The 18,978-nt window shown below is 32.7% G+C and overlaps 1 protein-coding gene across 2 annotated transcripts in view; it reads left to right on the top strand.

Moving 5' to 3' along the window:
* The window catches only part of Hcf (Host cell factor), a 188,344-nt gene that overhangs the window by 109,555 nt on the left and 59,811 nt on the right, over positions 1–18,978 (top strand). For both annotated transcript variants that reach the window (XM_035371276.2, XM_035371277.2), the window contains exons 15-16: positions 8,781–8,945; positions 13,566–13,693. In XM_035371276.2, coding sequence (XP_035227167.1) covers positions 8,781–8,945; positions 13,566–13,693 — 293 coding nt within the window. The remainder of the gene's footprint in view (positions 1–8,780; positions 8,946–13,565; positions 13,694–18,978) is intronic.

Here is an 18,978-nt window from a genome sequence, read left to right as displayed (position 1 = left end):
TATGTCATCCTCCTTTTTCGCCTGTTGCATAGGTGAGGCCCTCTGGTGGCTGTGTTGTACTTATGGATACCACATATATTACAAATGAATTTTGCAAACTGTATGTTTCAGATTCTATTCATGTATGATTTTTGCATGAAATGAAACTTTGTTTTCATTCTGAACCACATACGTTCACCATTAGTTTCTTACCTTTACTCCATGGCAATGCCCTAATGCATATTCAAAACATAATACTGATTTAACTTGAAAATAAACAATGAGATGGTGATTTTCCCACACCATATCATGCTTAGCTCTTCAGCAGTAACACCAGTGTCTGTTCTGCAGCAAATGTGTGTAATTCATGCAGTTTTCATCCAGTTTATGTTTATACATATTCCTTGCGTAAAACATTCTGATATATGCTAAATTACTGTAAATTGCTGTAGTTGTAAAGTACACTCTATGCATAAAAATTAAAAATATGCACATTCTGCAAATTTTAAATATTAAATTAATATGAGTATTTATGCATATTCATTGTAAATTCCTGTGAGTGTTATTTTGAAGAAATCTACTTATTAAATATATCTAAATTTATAATGATTACAAATATTATCTAAACATATAATCAGCTTAACATTTAATTCTTAACATACATTGAAAAATATAAAACTGTTTAAGCTAGAATTGTTCGCATGGGGAAACTATCTATTGAAAGGTGTAGTAAAGCAGTCTATGAAATGTTTACTTAAGGCAGTTTTAATGTCCCTCCTCCTTCCCAACATCAGTCTGTAGTGATAACTGCCATGAGACTTTTGGCAGTCGTATAAAATTTAGCCTTGGTTACAGTTGTCAGAATTGAAAGTCATAAAATCAAGTGCAGTGAAGGTTGTCAAATGAAGAAGGTCCATGGTTTCACCTGACAGACAGAAAAGGCAGACATCGCTAACCAATGCTGTGCAAGTGTTTATATACAGAGGCTGTTCACACATTTTTTAGACGATGTATATTGTATTCACAAAACTAAATTACATAAAACTCTTGTGTTTTAAATGTTCTATTTGACATCCCTCATTCTGAACTATCTTTCGACACCACAATTTCCAGGATAATAATGCCTTTTGAAGTGGCAGAAGAGATAGTCTATCCCATTCCTCCCGAACAACTTTCCAGAATCCTGTTAGGGTTATGGGACAACGTTTGGATAATGCAGTTTTTAAAAGTCCGAAAGCACAAAAATCCATAGGTGACACAACGGGAGATTTAGTAGGGATATCAGTGAAGGGTATGGCCTTGATACCAGTTTTTTGTTCCATTTCGTTTAGGAAATTTACAGTGGATTTTGATGTGTGACTGCTAGCTTTGTCCTGATGGAGTCTCACAGATTGATGGCACTGTGGGTAAAGCGATAGTATTTCATTCAGAAAAATTGGCGATAAAATATGTTCCTGATAGTATTTGGAGTTAATCTTGACATTTTTTTGCACTCTCTTTATTTTTAACTTGCCATTATAAGAAAAACCAGCAACAATAATGAATCTCTTAGAAAAACTTTCTTTCGATTCTTTGAACCATGTACTTAAATTCTTTTCTCCCCTTTTATGATAATAAATGGCTCTTCTTTTTTTTTTTTTTTTTTTTTGTTGTTACAGTTATTTAAATACACCCATGGTTCATCTATTGTGACAATTGTTTTCCATTTTTCTTTGGATTTCTCATGTAGAATTCTGCAGTGTGTCCTGCGTTGAGCGATATGCTTTTGAAGAAGACGATGCACATTGCGTTTTTTCGCTTTCTTAACCCTTTCGCGCCTAACGCGACACATACGTCCCAAGCAAAATTCAAAATACTCGTGGGATAGAAACGCTTCTCTGTCTGATGGGAGACTTTCCCACCAGTCCTGCCAACATTTTTGAAGGTATTTTCATTCACACAACATAGATGGCACTACTGTACATAATGCAATTCCCGCGTTTTTGAACTGTTGTAACAGCTCATTCCATACTCTACGAACGTAAATAGTTTAGTTTTAGAAAATACCACCTATTTTCGATTAAATTTTGATTTATCCATAAATATAAGGCCAGATAAGTTACTCACGAAGTGGATTACCTCTAATAAACTGTAAGTGGCAAAGTTTTACTTCCGTTTTTATTATCGGGACATATTGTGTCCCTCTCGTCTCGGATAGTGGGAACACATTGTCCCAACAGTCCTATGTGATCATTTCTCTAGGTATTATATTTTTCGATTACTTTTGAAATAGTTGCCTATTATTTTTAATTTAGGCACATATTAATTCAATCTAAAATGACTCTGCGGCGGGGACTTACTAATGAAGAAATCAAAAAAATTTTAGAAGAGTCAGATGACGAAGATATTGATTTGGATGATGAAATAGACGATCCCGATTTTCAAGATCGAACACACAATTTGCAGTACTCATCCAATTCAGACGAGTGTGAAATGGATATCGATCATGATACCATTCCCCCAAATACAAAGAACAGCGATGCTTTGAGTGATACTGATACGGCATCACTTTCATCAGTTGATGAGATGCCATCAGCTAATGCTTCAGGCTGCAAACCAATCTTATGGTTTCATGCACATTCAACTTTCCAACCTCAAATGACAATTCCAGCAGAGTCATCGCCTAGTTTGTTATTCAGATTAAATCGTTCAGCTACTGAATTGGATGTGTTTCTCAAGATATTTCCATAAAGTCTTATGATTTGGATCTCTCGATGCACAAACCAACGATTCGAAAAGTTAGGACAAACAATTTACCCTACAGACCCATCTGAAATTATGCTTGTCCTTGGATGCATGCTTGTCATGTCTTACAATAGGGTGCCGAAATTCTCTCATTATTGGTCATCTAATCCTTCTTTGGGAAACGTAGCAATAAAAAATGCTATTTCAAGAGACAGATGTAAAACGTTGCTGTCAAAACTATATTTTGCTGCACCAGAAAATGCAAGTAAAACATATTATATTGACGAGGTTGTTTTGTGCCTGAAACAAACCTTCAAACAGTGCCGAAGCGAAAGTTCATATCAAGCTATTGATGAATCAATGGCGAAATTCAAGGGACGTTCATCCCTCAAACATAAAGATGTTTGAGATGAAACATCCTCAAACAAAGCCGATGAAACCTGTCAAAAGAGGGATAAAAATTTGGCAGCGATGTGATTCAAAAGCGGGATATGTATATGACATGAACATTTATTTTGGAAAAGAAACTGGTGAAGTTCAAGGCACACTCGGGGAACGGGTAGTATCAAGGCTAACGGAGACAATCCGAGGTAAAGACGGGATGCTTGCGTTTGACCGATTTTTTACAAGTGTGCACCTGATGGAAACCCTGAAATTTCCTGCTGTTGGTATATGCATCAAGACATGCAAAGATGTTCCTAATTTTGCAATAAAACTAAGCAAATGGAGTGAGGCTGAATTTCTCGTAATTAAAAATGGAACATTGTGTGCGAGGTGGCTTGATTCAAAGGAAGGGATGATGCTAAGTAATTGCCACGAAGCTAAATACACAAAAGTAAATCGCACCATGAAAGATGGAAGCAAAGAAGAATTTGAGTGCCCTGTGGCAATCGAATTCTACAACAAAATCATGGGAGGTGTAGACCTTGCAGATCAAATGGCAAATGTCTATGAATTAGATCGAAAAACTTGCAAGTGGTGGGAAAGTTTTTCACCTATTGATGAGCGCAGTGGTCAACTCATGGAATGCGTACTGCGAACTCAAACATCGAAAAACCCCACTTCTTGATTTCATTGTACCTCTTGCAGAAGCCTTGATGGCGTCCGGAAAGCTCAACGCACAGTATCAACACCATAGAGGAACTGGACGCCCATCCAAAACATCACATAGCGTACTCAATGTTGGTGACCATCTGCCAGTAACAACAAAAACACGATGCCGGTGCCATAAATGTGCACAACAAAAGAAGAAATCGGCAACTAAAATAATGTGCACAGTGTGTAATGTCGCATTGTGCATTGATTGTTTCAAACCATACCATTCGTAATTAAATTTTTATGACTAGAAAATCATTGGTTTTCTATACAAAATAACTCATTGAAGACAGTTGGGACACATATGTCCCAGCGGTCAGGTCTGATGGGACATATATGTCCCGTTCCTAAATCAGTGTTCAAAATTTTTCTAAAAATATAACATCTTAATTTTTAGCATTCTAGAGTGCCCTACTCATAATTTATGTTATCAAAATTGTTCTGGTGTGTAAACGCAACGTATTAATTTTATTTAAAATGTATTTTCCCGATTGGCAACAACAGTTTTTTTTAGAACGATAATAATTTGAACTGTAATGTTTTTTGAGCAGTAATGTTTCTGAATAAAGCAAGTAAATAACAATTAATGTTTGACGGAATGTGTTTTTAATAAAGGAACTAATTAATTGCTAACAGGTATATTAGAAAAAGAAAAAAGAACTCGTCGCGAAAGGGTTAAGATTTAAATCAACATTTATCATTTTGTTTACAGCGGACACCGAACATTTTAATGATTTTGCCACTGTCCTTTGACTAGGGGAATTTTCTTTTAACATTAAACAACGTACCTTTTCAATAGTCGAAGATGTCCATTTTTTCCTTGGATACTTGTTTGGAATTTTTGTCCCACTTGAGGCTCCAATTTAACGTTTCGTTCCTTTCTTGTTGATGAACTACTTATCGACGCTTTAGATATCACAAAACCATGACTCTCATATCGTTTTTGGATAACGGAGTATGCATATTTCTCTTCTTAAAAAGCGTAAATGTAGCCTTCAAACCACTGCTTTGTTAAATTCGCCATTTTGAATAAAAACAAAACTTTCAAGTCACACATGATAATTTTGACTTTTAAAAACATAGTACAATTGCAATTATTTCTTTTGCAGCAAACGATTTTTTATTACCGCTTACCAAAATCGTCTAAAAAATGTGTGAACAGCCTCTGTAGAAAGTCATGTCCTGTCGAGAGTTGAAAATTTGCCATAAAAACTGCATGGGGCATGTCCATTTGAATAGGCAAAAATGCAAAAGTATCCCACATTTTATCTGTCGAGAGGAGTTTATATGTTTGTTTTAAGAATTGGTCCACTTCCTTCTTTACCTCAGAACTAAACTGATGGCTGAGGTAGCTTACAGACTTTTTAGGCAAAAGATAGGTCTTTTTCGTTTCCAGGCATTCCACAGTGGCTTGGGATCCATTGAAAACTAGCTCCCAACCTTGCGCAGTTTGCTTTGGATACGTTTATTTAATATCTTCAACAAGAAAGTAATCACTAGGTGGTAGGAGAGAGCTGCCATAATTGTAGCCCAGGAGTCAACAAATATTCCGTGCTGAAGTTGCCAAGAAGATTTAAAATCTTTTCCCATGGCAAAAATATCTGCATTGAAGTTAGAGGCATTAAGACTAACAGTATAGGTTTCTGCAAAATATCCTTCACAGTACAACCTGGCACCGATATTGCAGAGCCATCGGCATAAATGTGGATCCACTCAAAGCCAGGGTAATTTGCAGCTATAACTTCTAAAGAAAAAGCTTTAAGAGCATCAGGAACTGCATCACATTTCTTCAGGCATAACGATCACAAGATTTTAAGTAGGAGGAAAGAAGCCAAACTGGAAAGGGTGGAGTAAATGATGGCACATGTTTTATATAGGGTACACAGTTCCTCAACACAAGAGATAAATTATTTATGTGTGAGTTCTAAAATAGAATTTTTAAAGTGTGTATTGCTAAAATCAATTTGATATAAATTGAAAAGAATTATTCCCTTACACATTATAATTCATCTATTAAAATTTTAAGTAATGTTAACAAATCCCCCTTCCGTTTCAGAAATACTCATAAAAAAGTTATGCACGTGGAAATCAACAACAATATTTAACATATTTAGCTATTAAAATAAAAAGAATTCTAACTTGAAATGAATCAAACAGAGCATTATTTAACAAGTGAAATTTGATTTAGAAAATGCCTCAGAAGCTGAAAATCATCTCATATTTGAGAAAGTATATATAAAAATAGCTCTATAAATAGAAAAGAAATGATGCGTCATTAAATATTAATAACACAAATTTTAATTTTTGTGATCTATAACCAAATAAAATCAAATTACTTTAAAATATCTTTCTAACGTAATTAATGAAAACTTTTCTGAGCAAACTGTTCTTCGAAAAGTATAGCATTTAACTCTGTTCAGAATGAAATGTTGTTTAGAAATGTATATTCGCATACTTAGGACTCTGAAATGTTCTGGAATTATGATGTAATTGCAAAATGTTTACTGTTTACCTCTGATCTTGTCAAAGCCTATTTATCTTAATGGCAAGTCACTGAATGTTTTGTTCACTTGGTAGGGTGTGTTACTGCTTCAAAGAAATATGTGTTAAAAACCAGTTGGTCCATCTCCTATCTTTCGTACCTCAGTGGTGTAACGTGTATAGGAGGCAGTTCCCGTTGAAAGCCCTCCAGGAAAACATCCCTTCACTTTAACCTTAATATGCTTTGCCATAACTAAACCAAACCAGACTTTAATGACAAGTTGAAAACTAGTGGCAACCTTCAAGAACATTAAAAAAAGGGGGGAACGTTTTGTGCAACATTGAAAAATTTTGGAACTTTTGCCTAATTTCGGGTGTAGAACCAAAATATGGAAAAGAAAGTGAACTTGCCTTTGTGGAAAAAGTCTGGTTTTATGTCAAAACACATATTTTTATCAATGCTGTATATAAATTTAATGTACACTGCACCAAAAAAGTGGGGACAGTTCTATATCCTCCTTCTACTAGGCGTATTGACAAAATTCTAATTCCATTTTTCATGGAGCCCACCAGCGGCCGAGCGGTTAAGTCGCTGAACACTGGTAGTTCAGTCCGAGGTTCGAATCCTGCGAATGGGCTGGCTGCATGGGCGTTTTCGTGGTTTTCCCCATGTGTAACGTATATACGAGCCAGTTACCCGTAGAAAGTCCTCCACGAAGTCATCCCTCGCCTTAGGCAGATAGCCCGTGAGGCTTTGCCATAATCACACACCACACCATTTTTCATGTCTTGAAAGAGCAACTTAGTATATGTATTAGATTTATTTATAGATAATCTAATAATTTATATGTAGATAATCTAATATATTTATTTTGACACAAAAAATCAAACTTTTTCTGAAATAACATACCATTTTTTTTCCATATTTCGATTCTACGACTCGAATAATGCCAAAATATTAAATTTTGTAAAATTTGGTTTGAAATTTATAGAGGAATTTAAAAATTCATCTTGCCATATTTTTTTCTAGTTTGCACCAAGAATAATTCACTTGGCCAACTCCTTAATTTATAGCAACGTATTTTCCTTTCCTTTTTTTTTTTATTGTAAATGAGCAGGGAAAAAGTCACTGTTCATTGTTTCAAATAATTTTAACAAAGTGCGTAAGCTGCATTTGGTGTATTAGCGCTTATAACAAGTATGCCAAATTTCAAAATAAATTCACGTATATCCTAGGAAATTTTGGAAAAAAAAAATCTAATTTTTTGCAGGTATACTTAGAAATGCATCTACTTTAAGATGATGGTATAAATTTTATAGGTTATAGCGCAAAAATATTTTCAAAAAATTTATAAAATTTATTTAAAAATACACATTTAAAAAATAAATCATAAAAAGTGGGTGAATTTTATTTTTAATGAACGTAAGTTTTTAATTCTAGAAGAAGGAATGAAGTAAGTTTAATGAAAAATAGACATTAATAAATATATATCAAATTCAATTAACATTGCGGAGCTAAAATTTTGAGAGCTAATTTTTTAAAAACTTCCCATGCGATTTTTCCAAAATTTGCAGTCTAGCATAATTTGAATCGTAGAATCGAAATTTGGAAAAAAAATTGGCATTTCATTTCAGAAAAAGTCTGATTTTGTGTCAAAATACCTGTATTACAACATAGCTACATATAACTCTAATACATACCCTATGTCATGCTTTCGAGGCATGAAAAATAGAAGTTGAATTTCGGCAATTGGCCAAGTAAAATGAAAGATATAGAAAACTGGCCTCCAGTTTTTTGTGTGCAGTATACTCTCCATGTTTCCCATTCAAGACTTGAAAAGCATAAGTTAAATGTTTTCAATAGTGTGTAGTGGGAGATGTGGAACAGTCTGCTGCTTTTTTGTTTGTATTTTACTGTACATTAAAAAGTGTAATTTAAATATTTTACAAGGTATAACAATGAGTACTTCATTATTCTCATCAGTGTGTGAAAATACCTTTGAAGTGTACAAAAATGTGAAAAATGAGTTGAAGTTCATTTTTTATAATTTTCTCTTATTGGTTGTCTGTGATATGTTAATTTTTCTGTTGGAATGTAAACAAGATGTGTTTATAAAAGCAAGGAAAATATTTAATTGTTTATGATTACTGTGAATTGGTATATATTTGATATAAGTATTGTGTATAAGAAAAGTGGTGGAATATGAAGTTTAATCAACTCATTTGGTATATTTGGGGGGAAGCGGGTTGTGGAGAAATACTTTAATTTGGTAATTCTCTGAGTGCACGGCTTTTTCGGTCAGCTCATGAAGATCTGTTTTTAATTAGCTTCTGTTAACTAGATTTTTTTAAATTACTTATTTTACTCTGTTTTCATAAATTTCCACCGTTAAAATGGTATTTGCATTATATTGCATCTTTGCAGCATTTTAAATTTGTTTTGTGTTGTTTATTGCTTTTAAATTTTGAACATTGAAAAATTGAAAGTAATTATGTTATAGCAAAAACTGGAGGGTCTTCTGTCAATGTGTTGCCATTAACTGCTGGTACACCCTTGAATACTATAACAACGCCATCGGGTGTTAAAATGATTGTTGTATCATCTGCTGGCCTAACATCATCTGGTCAACAAGCAATTACTATCCTTACTACAGCTTCGAATTCTGGTAAGTTGAAGAAAATAGATAATATATATTTTTACATGATTTCTAATCTGTAGAGATCTGAATAAATTTTATTTTACCGATATAAAGCTTTAATAAGGCCTGTTTCCCTTTACGAAGTGAATGTTGGTTACTTAGGGAGAAAAACCTGATATCAACTTTCGAAAAAGAGTCTTAAGAAAAATCTTTGGACCAGTACAACCAAATGGCATGTGGAGGATTCTCTGTAATCATCAACTACGTGGAAAATGTAGGAAGTAGGGTGAAACTGATATTGTTAGAATGGTAAAGGCATCATGTATCAGATGTCTAGGCCATGTTTTTAGATATGATGATGCATTTCCAACCAAAAAGGTAAACCTTTCAAGAATTGAGGGGGTAAGACGAAAAGGAAAACTACCCACTAGATGAGTAGATGATGTCAAGGAAGATTTAAGGTTAATTGGAGTTAACTGATGGAGAACTATTGTGCCAAATGGGGTCAGTTGGACGACACTTGGAGAGACAGTCTTGGCCTGTAACAGGCTGTAGAGCTTATGAAAAGGTACATCTTTAAAAAAATGTACAAATTCTGAACTTTTGAAAATTTTAGTCGTTCTTTGTGAAGCAATAGAAACAAAAAAAAATCTTTTGTAAATATTGTTGTGTAAATTAAAATACTCACTCTGTGGCAGTTTGTATGCAGATACTTGCTATTCGGCTGTTTGGTCAGATATGAGGGATAAACTGCAAAAAGCAGATTCAACTCCTCATACTGATAGAAATCATAAAGATGGGAGCATAGTTACAGTATCAAAACACAAATCAAATAATTTATATGTGTTAAAAGTATTTTTAATGTGAAACAAAGATTGCTTCATATAATGCCTAGCAAAAGGTGTAAAAGTCATTTAGATAGAAGAAATTTATTGTGAACAAGCATTATTTGGATTTAGAAAATTTTTTAAAAGTTAATTTTTTAACAGTTTTAAACCATTTTTGACAGTTTATGCCATTAATCATCATAAAATCATCATGTATGATGCTAATGCAGAAGTGCAGTTATTTCTTACTTTATTGTTCGTTATTCATTCTAATAGTTATTTTCCTAACATATGGTAATAGGGTCAGAGGCTGAAAAATATCCTAAGTAGATTTAATTCTATGTAGAAAAAATTTTAAATTGTTTTGTTTTAGAGTTTGAGAAGTCAGAACTGATTGTGTAGTACTTTTAGTTAATGTAGCATATTAAGTAGAATTATGATTTTATGAGTTGTTATAGAAACCATAATTTTGAGAAATCAGAAGTAATAATGCAGTGCATTTGATTAATGTAGCATATTAAATAGAACTATGATTTTAGTAATTGTAGAAAATGTAATTTTGAGAAATCAGACTAACTGTGTTGTACTTTTATTTAATGTAGCATATTAAATATAATTTTATACAGTTATGGATATATGGAGATTTTGCTGAAATTTTAGGGTAGTTTTGATTTTGTAAATTGAAAAAAATTATGAGATATTCTTAAAGTCATTCATCTTTTTAGAATAAAATAATAATCTTCTGTAATTATATCTTGCTTTAAAAATGACATATGTTAATGAGATTTTTCTCGAACATTGTTTTTTCTAAGGTGTTGAAACATTTCCCGTGCTTTTATACAATCAGTATTATTCACAGTAAAAGGGAAAACTGAAGCAGAAACTACATATTAAAAAAACTGTTTCATATCTGAAATCTGTTTGTCTCAAAAGAAAATTTGTCCACTCAAGATATTGCAATTTTTTTAAATTTAGGTATGTCACTAATAAGCAAAATATAAACTTAAGTATAAAAGCTTAACATTTATTGCTTTTTCACCTAAGCTTAAAGTTGAATATAGAGCATGTTGTAGATATCTTAAATTAAATTTGTCTGATCTGAGACACATAGGATTGGGATATCTGGGAAGAAGTACGAGTTTATCTAAAAGTTTATAATATCAGTAATGTTGGAAATTGTAATAATAATAGAAGAGGTCAGTTTATCATCACAATAAAGGAAAAGGTCTTCAGATATGGTTAAAAAATGATGATGATATATTTTGCTATAAAAATCTAAAGGGAGAAATTTATTTTTTGCTTGCTATTATTACTAATGTAATATTTCAATGCCTCTATTTTGAAATACTATATGTGTTTATCTACAAAACCCTGAAATAGAACAGTTTCATTACTTACTGTACTAGTCGCACATCCAAATCTATTTTTGAAACTCTTTAAAAAAATAAAGAAATAAATAAAAAAATTGAAGATCTGTGCTTTTCCTCCTATATGTTTTTAATTTCTCTGATGTTTCACTAATGGTTCACTGTGTGCTTTTGGAGTTATGAAAGGAGTGTTTGCAGAAAACATGGTAGATGGATAGAACAGAATATCCTCACTGAGTGTTAGAAATACTATATTATGCTAATCAAAGTATTGATTAGTGGTCTAGAGGAAGGTATATCACATGGCATTTCTGAAGAAAGTGACAAACAAAAAAAAATTCTATTCGAAAGTTAGTCAGAATTCTTGACACAGCAATTACAGGACTTGAACAATGGAACTTTGTAGCTGAGCAAGAAATATCTCTGTCTGAAGAACTAAAAAGAAAGAAATTATTCAAAAAATCTTTCTGTTCTAGTTAACGATACTAATTCCAATCCATCTTTGCCTTCGGCCTTAAAAGAAATTATGTTTTAGTTCTGGTTTCACCAACAGGTGGCGCCAATTGCTTATTCTTGTCCATGTTTTCTTATCTCATCTAATCATTATTTCCTATCATGTACATTTGCGGTTTTGCAACTGAGGATGGTAGTTTGGCCAAAACCGTCGAAACTAGTCCTGTGAAAATTTTGAAAATATAATGCTGATTTTTGTTGTATGACTTCTGAATTAGTATTTATTCGGCGTGTTATTGTGTCTTAATTAAAAAGAAAGTATTAGTACAAAAAACGAAGCAATTTTACAGCTGAAAGAAATGTTTAATAAATTAAATAAGTCTTAAGCCAGTCCCCCTTTTTTAAAGTAAATTTTGATACCCTGTAGATCATAAATGCTAATTATTTCATAAATCATGGTTTCATATTTTTAATTTTATAATTTCTGCATGATGACATCTTACTAGATTTAAATTCATGATTTAATATCTGGAAAAATCCCAAATTCGGAATACCTGAAATTCCATCAATGTCGTATCTCAGACTTTGTACTATATATGTTTTTAAGAATTACATTTATTGCATTTAGATTGCTTACTTTGTTACTCAGTAACAGAGAGATTGAATTTTAAAGTTATATATCTTACACTTTACTGAATGGCAACATGCTGGTCTGTGGAAAATAAAAATATTTTTTTCCAGGCAGTAGCAGTACCTTCCTTTTAAATTTCTGATTAAAATTAGAAGATAAAATATCATATTTTGCTGAATAGCAATAATCTGGTATGCTGAAATAAAAATGTTTTATTTTGAATAGTGTTGCCACTGCTCACTTCTCATATCACTAACTTTATTAGTTAAAATTTCATTAAACTCATACAAAATATATAATAAATAAAAAATCCAAATTTGGGCTCCAAGGTGCACATTTTCAAATTGAGAGCTACATGGGTTCAAAATTTGGTGTCTCTGGGTGCTTTTTCCCACAGTTTGAGGAACATATGTACATACAGATTCTTCTTTTTTTAATAATAGAGTTTAAATTCTTGATAACTGAAGAATCATACAGTCAGTAGAAACATGCTGCTGACATGAGAGAGACATCAGATTTTTTAAATGAATCTTATCTTAATCCACGACTTATGGAATATTGAATTATACACATTTTTTTCCTATATGTCATTTAAACTTATTTCCTCGAATTTCATTAGAGACATATTTCTCATTCTTACTCAAAAATACATAATAAGCTCATAAAAATTGAAAGATATTAAAAAAATTAGTTAAAACAATTAAATTAATTTTTACAATTAAAATTACAGTTTCATGCAAAAACAAGCAACTCATCAAGAAGGCAGAATCTTCTTTGGTGCACAAAACTAAGAGTTTCATTTTGGTCACAGTCAGCAAAAAGACATTGAAGTTGCAGAAAGACTTAATTCACTATTCTGCTAAGTTTCAAAAGTAAACAAATATGTCTGCTATGGTAAGAAAAATTAGGTAAAAAATGCTAGGTACGTACGTATAGACACCACGAAAAAAGTCTCTTCTGAATCTATTTTAAATCAGTTTTGTAATTTTGAGGAAAGAGAGACCTTTATCCTATCTTTACGTACTAATGTCATGAAAAACATCATGCAGTTGCATTCAATAGCGGTCAAAATGGATATTTTTGTTGAAATTTGGTACCATGATTACTGTACTTCCTTTACTTCGTACAAGGAAGTAAAAATTGCAGTTGATCCAAATATATAGCTGCAATCATTGCCATTTTTTATCATTTGAATCTTGAAATGTTTGATTAAAATGATGGGAATAAGAAGTGGTATAAATTTCAGCTGATTAGGCATAAAATGCAGGTTTAAAATTATGCTTCTTTGTGTTATTTTTATTATTCTATGAGTTATTTTGGTATAAGACGTTTTCTTGAATTCTAAAAATAATTTTTATATTAAATTTAGGGCATCAAGGTTTACACTCTACGGTGACATCTCCTATTACATTAACAATGCCAACTTCAGCTCTTGGCAGCAAAGTTAGCAGTATAACAATACCAGCAAAATCTTTAACAGCCCAAAATTCAAACCAGGTATTCTGTTTTTCCTTTATTGTAGAAGTGCATTTAAAAATCTTATTTTCATCTTATTATTTCTTAAGTAATTTTCTTTTTAAGATCAAATTTAACTTGTCAAGTATTTATTTTATAATGTAATGGTAAATTGTAGAAGGAATTGGATAAATCTCTTCATTGCCAGCTGTACTTTTGTTTTTAATGGATACTGCACATTTTTGAGTCAATTTTTTAGAATTTTTAATTAAGTTTAAAGTACTTTTTTAAAAGTTTTTTAAGGAAATAATTTTTAATTAAAGGTTAAAGAAGTAAAGGTCAGATATTCATAAACAATGATTACTGCTTATGTAGTTAAAGTTTGAAATCTTATGTACCTAAAATATGGTAAGCAAAGAGAAAGTTATGAATTAACATATTTTGTAAAAAATAAAAGGAGAACTTGTATTTTTTGTTTAAGTATTTCAAAAATTAAAACAAGTTGTTAGGCAGTCTGATTTATTACTTTAAGTGTAATTTTTGTAAATAAATTTTAATAGTTTAATAAATTCTGTGGATTTAAAGAATTTCAAAATCTAGATGTAAAATTAAAAACTTATCATATATCACATGTAAGTATTTAGTACTGATACATAATTGCCATGAGCTTTATTATCCAAAATTAACCATTGGATGTAAAATATTTTGACAGATTGCCAATGCTTTAAATAAAGACAACATAGTATTTCCAGGATAAATCTGTAATACATATGTATAAATAGGGCTTTATGAGCAAAATGATTATTTGAATTTATGTTTGATAGTTATGTACACTATTGGCCCTTTGGTATTAAATTTTTGCGACACGCATATTTAAAAAATATTTTAATCTTTAAAAAAAATGCCTTAGAATAAGTCAGATGGACTTGCATAAGTACCTTTCAGGCTTGGAAAAAATTCTGCGCTTTTTTTTTTACAGGGAAAGGTGGGATACCATTTGTCCCACCATGCAACTAGCGCATGTCTTATAGCATATTAGTGTATAGCAGGGGAAAAAAAATCATATGTGGAATGAAAAATTGTAAACAGTCGCCTAGTCTACTTCTTGGAAAATAATAATATTATATCGCCTTATCAAAGCGGTTTTCAAAAGGGGAGAACAACCGTAGATAACATGCTCCTTTTAGAGACATCCATTCGAAAAGCTTTTGTAAGAAGAAATCACCTTGTCCCAATTTTCTTTGATATAGAGAAAGCTTATGATAAGGCATGGAGATATGGTATACTTCGTGATCTTCATGATAGTGGCTTGCGTGGCAACCTACCATTTTTCATTCAGAATTTTTTGGAAGCTAGAACTTTTGAAGTAAGAATTGGCTCTGTTTTGTCAGAAGTTTTCAGACAGGAAGAGGGTGTGCCTCAAGGCTGTTTGCTTAGTGTAACACTGTTCAGCCTAAAAATAAATTCTGTATTAAAACAACTTCCTCCCACCATTTCAGGATCTTTATATGTTGATGATCTACAAATTAGCTGTCGAGGTGCGGGTATGAGACATGTAGAGAGGCAGCTCCAGATCGCTTTGAACAGGATCCAGGAATGGGCAAAAAGACAAGGATTTACATTTTCGAAACAGAAGACTGTGTGCGTGCATTTTTGTAGAAAGCAAGGTCTCCATCTTGAGCCTGAATTATACCTCAATGGGTACGTGATTTCAGTTGCACCTGAAGTAAAATTTTTAGGGGTGATGTTCAACCGAAAATTGACTTTCCTTCTTCATGTCCTAAACTTGAGAAAAAAGTGTACAAAAAATATGAATATTTTAAAAGTCCTGGCGAACACTTCCTGGAGTGCAGAGCGTTGCTCCATGCTTCGCATTTACTGAGCTCTTGTTTGCTCTAGACCGGACTACGGCTCAGCTGTTTACGGATCCGCTCGGTCTTCAGTGTTGTTAAAACTAGATCCTGTTCATCATCAGGCTCTGCGGATTTGTTCTGGATCCTTCAGGATGTCTTCTGTCCAAAGTCTTTATGTTGACTGTTACGAACTATCACTCCATTTGAGGCATGAAGAGTTGTCTCTTTTTACAGTATTTTAATATAGTATCTAAACCTGACCATCCTTATAAACTGTGTTTACTTGATAATAGTGATGACCTTTTATTTGAGGCACGTCCATCCTGCGTGCCTTCTTTTCCTGTCAGAGTTCGTTCTCTCATTGAAGAATTCTCCCTGTCTGATATGTCCCCCCACAAGCAGTACAGCATTTTGAAATCGCATCTTGGGAAAATGCACAAGTCCAGTTTCTTGATATTTTCCACAGTTATGTCAAAACAACTACTAATGAGAGCATATACAGACAAATTTTTGTTGAGCACAGGCATAGTTACAGGAGTTATGTTTCCATATATACGGATGGATCTAAGTCAGCTTGCCATGTTGGGATGTCATTTATAATTCGTGGCCACATGGAAGGCAGATGTTTACACGACGCTTCCTCCTTCTTAACCTCTGAACTGACTGTCATATATTATGCACTTTTGTACATCTCTACATTGCACCATGGAAAATTCGTTACATATACAGACTCCTACAGTGCATTGAAAACTTTAGAATATTTTTCTAGCACCGAGAATCCTGTGATAGTGGATGTTCTCAAGTTGATTATTATATTAACAAGTTGTGGCAATGAAATTCTGTACTGCTGGGTTCCCAAACATACAGGAATAAAAGGCAGTGAACTGGCGGACATCACAGCGAAATCTGCTGTTGAAATGTCCGGCCGCCTCATCCTTTTTAGAGATATCTGTTGTGTAATCAAGGAGAAGATCAGAAAAAAAATGGCAGCAGCTTTGGGACATTCAACTTCATAACAAGTTGAGAAGGGTGAAGCCTAAAATAGAGCATTGGAATACTACTAGCAATCGCAAGGAGGAAGTTCTTTTGACTCGCCTTAGAATTGGTCACACTAGAGTGACACATAACTACCTTCTGAAAGCTGAGAATGAGCCTCTTTGTGCAAATTGTGATGTTTGTCTCTCAGTCCATCACATTTTAATTGAATGTCCATATTTTAAAAGTCTATGTGAGAAGTATTTTAATAGCTGCGACCTGCCTCTCGACCGTTTAATCGAAAGAGAGGTCAATACTAATATCTTTCACTACCTGAAAGAAACAGGTTTCTATTATTTAATTTGATTTTAGTCTTGAGATTTTATGTTAGAATTTTTATGAATCGGATGTTTTAGGATTTTATATCTCTACTGCGTATCTCATTATCTGAATCATAATCAGCATTTGCATCCCACCATTTAAATATCTTTTTACTTGCCTCGATTTTAAAAGTGTGCTGTTGTCTTTAGACTTTTTTTTATCTAAAATCTATACTTTAATGTAAATGAATGTTGAAAAACGAATCCAGTGTTTGGCGCATATGGCCTGTAGAGCTTTGCGCCATAAATCTACTACCACCACCACATCTTTTTGGTGTGTGATTTACATTTTTTAGTCTCTTTTCTGATTGTACGAACGGTTTTTTAGTTTTTATTTGAACTGGGGATTTAAGTTTTCTGCAAGTGCCATTAGACCTTCTATTACTGAGAGACAAAAATATTTCGTTGTTTTTACATCATGATCAGGTTCGTGAACAAACTTAAATAGAATATATGCGTGTACTATACTCGCATCTAAAAAGTAAAAAAAAAGATCCTGTGCCACCATTTCTTGCTTTTGCAATCTATTTCATATAGTCCCTTCAGTTGGTCAAATAAGTCAACATATCTGATATTCTTATTATATGAAATAATGCTGTTTGGGCACAGTACTTTTTTTGTTTTTCCATCTCGTTCTTTTCTATTAATTTTTTTCATTTCAGTTGCCTTTTCCAAGCAAGGCAGGATAGAAACGGATCTTTTATCCTTCCATTTTATGCAATAAATTGAATCATCGCTAACTGAAAAGTTTATATCTCCTCTTGACATAAATTTGTCTTCTTTTAAATTTTTGGGAAGATACTTCCGATTCATATTTACAGTTACACATGCATAGATGTTCTGTGTTTTTAAAAAGCGAAACAAATTATAACTACTGAAGTAATTGTCCATGAAAACTCTATGGTTCTTACCATAAAGAAGCTGGCACAAAGTTTTCACTACTCTCTCTCGCCTAGATTTTTTTTCGACAGAGTCACCAAGTTTGCCAGTATAAATTTCAAATTGGCATGCAAATCCAGTGACATCACACCGCATCCATACTTTGTAACCGCATTTGATCGGTTTTTTAGGCATATAAAGGCTGCTTTAGGCTGCTTCTCCCTTAAGCGAGTCATTGATTCGTCAATTGCCCGAGTTTAATTGGGATTAAAAACTCCCATAAACCTTTTCCAGAGGTGATTTAAAAGTGGGCGTATTTTGTATAGCTTATGAAAATTACCTTCCCCTCTCTTAGCTTGTAAACAATTATTTAGATGAAAATTTCCCAATATCCAACTGAACATGTTGACAGGCTTTATGTTTGCTATATAATCACCATGTAATAGTAGAGTACTCCGATAACCTGGAAACGTTTTTTATGCCCATTAGCAAATTAACAGCGAGAAATCGCAAAAACTCATTACTATCAAGAGGGGAAAACACACTGTTTTTCTGTGTTGCATATAAGTTTGATTGAAAAACAATATGTTCTATGAATAAAGTGTGAATATACTTATAAATAAATTTACAGGTGTTGGATCACTCAAATCAAAAATCTCACCTGTCGGTCCCGAATCTTCTTTGAATTCTGGAAGTGAAATACAGTAAAATTCCAGAAATCCGCAAAGCTTGGAACCAGAGGTTGTGCAGATTTTATGATTTTGCAGATTTCAGGACAGAAAAGATAAAGCATAATATTCGGACTAAAAGTGCAAAATGAATAAGGTGTATTAGATACATTTAATTAAATTATTATATACATTATTGCAATAATTTATTATATGCATTAAATTATTATTACACATATAAATTGATTGTATTATTCAATGTATTATATGTACACAGCATTGAGGTTCGCCGATTGAATTGTGAACTTGAACAAAGCGTTGAGTGAATCGTCTACTTTTTTACCTCGATGCAGATTAGAGGTGGAAAAAAACTTATGTTATTTTTTTATGTCAATAATTTGATATTTCCGTTTTGACTCATTATTATTCGGTAATTATCACGTCATTATTCGGTAAGTATTTTTTTCTTCGATATTTCGTACTCAATGTTGCAGTTTCCGGAACCTATAAACTGAATGTTTATATTCTGAGAGGCAATGCGGATTTCAGGTCAGCGGATTTTCGGTATTTGA

Source organism: Stegodyphus dumicola, chromosome 5, assembly GCF_044657685.1.
Source record: "Stegodyphus dumicola isolate Sdum_Otavi_A_Nest chromosome 5, ASM4465768v1".
Lineage (NCBI taxonomy): Eukaryota > Metazoa > Arthropoda > Arachnida > Araneae > Eresidae > Stegodyphus > Stegodyphus dumicola.
Note: the sequence above shows the minus strand (reverse complement) of the source record. Positions and strands in the feature narration are given on the sequence as shown.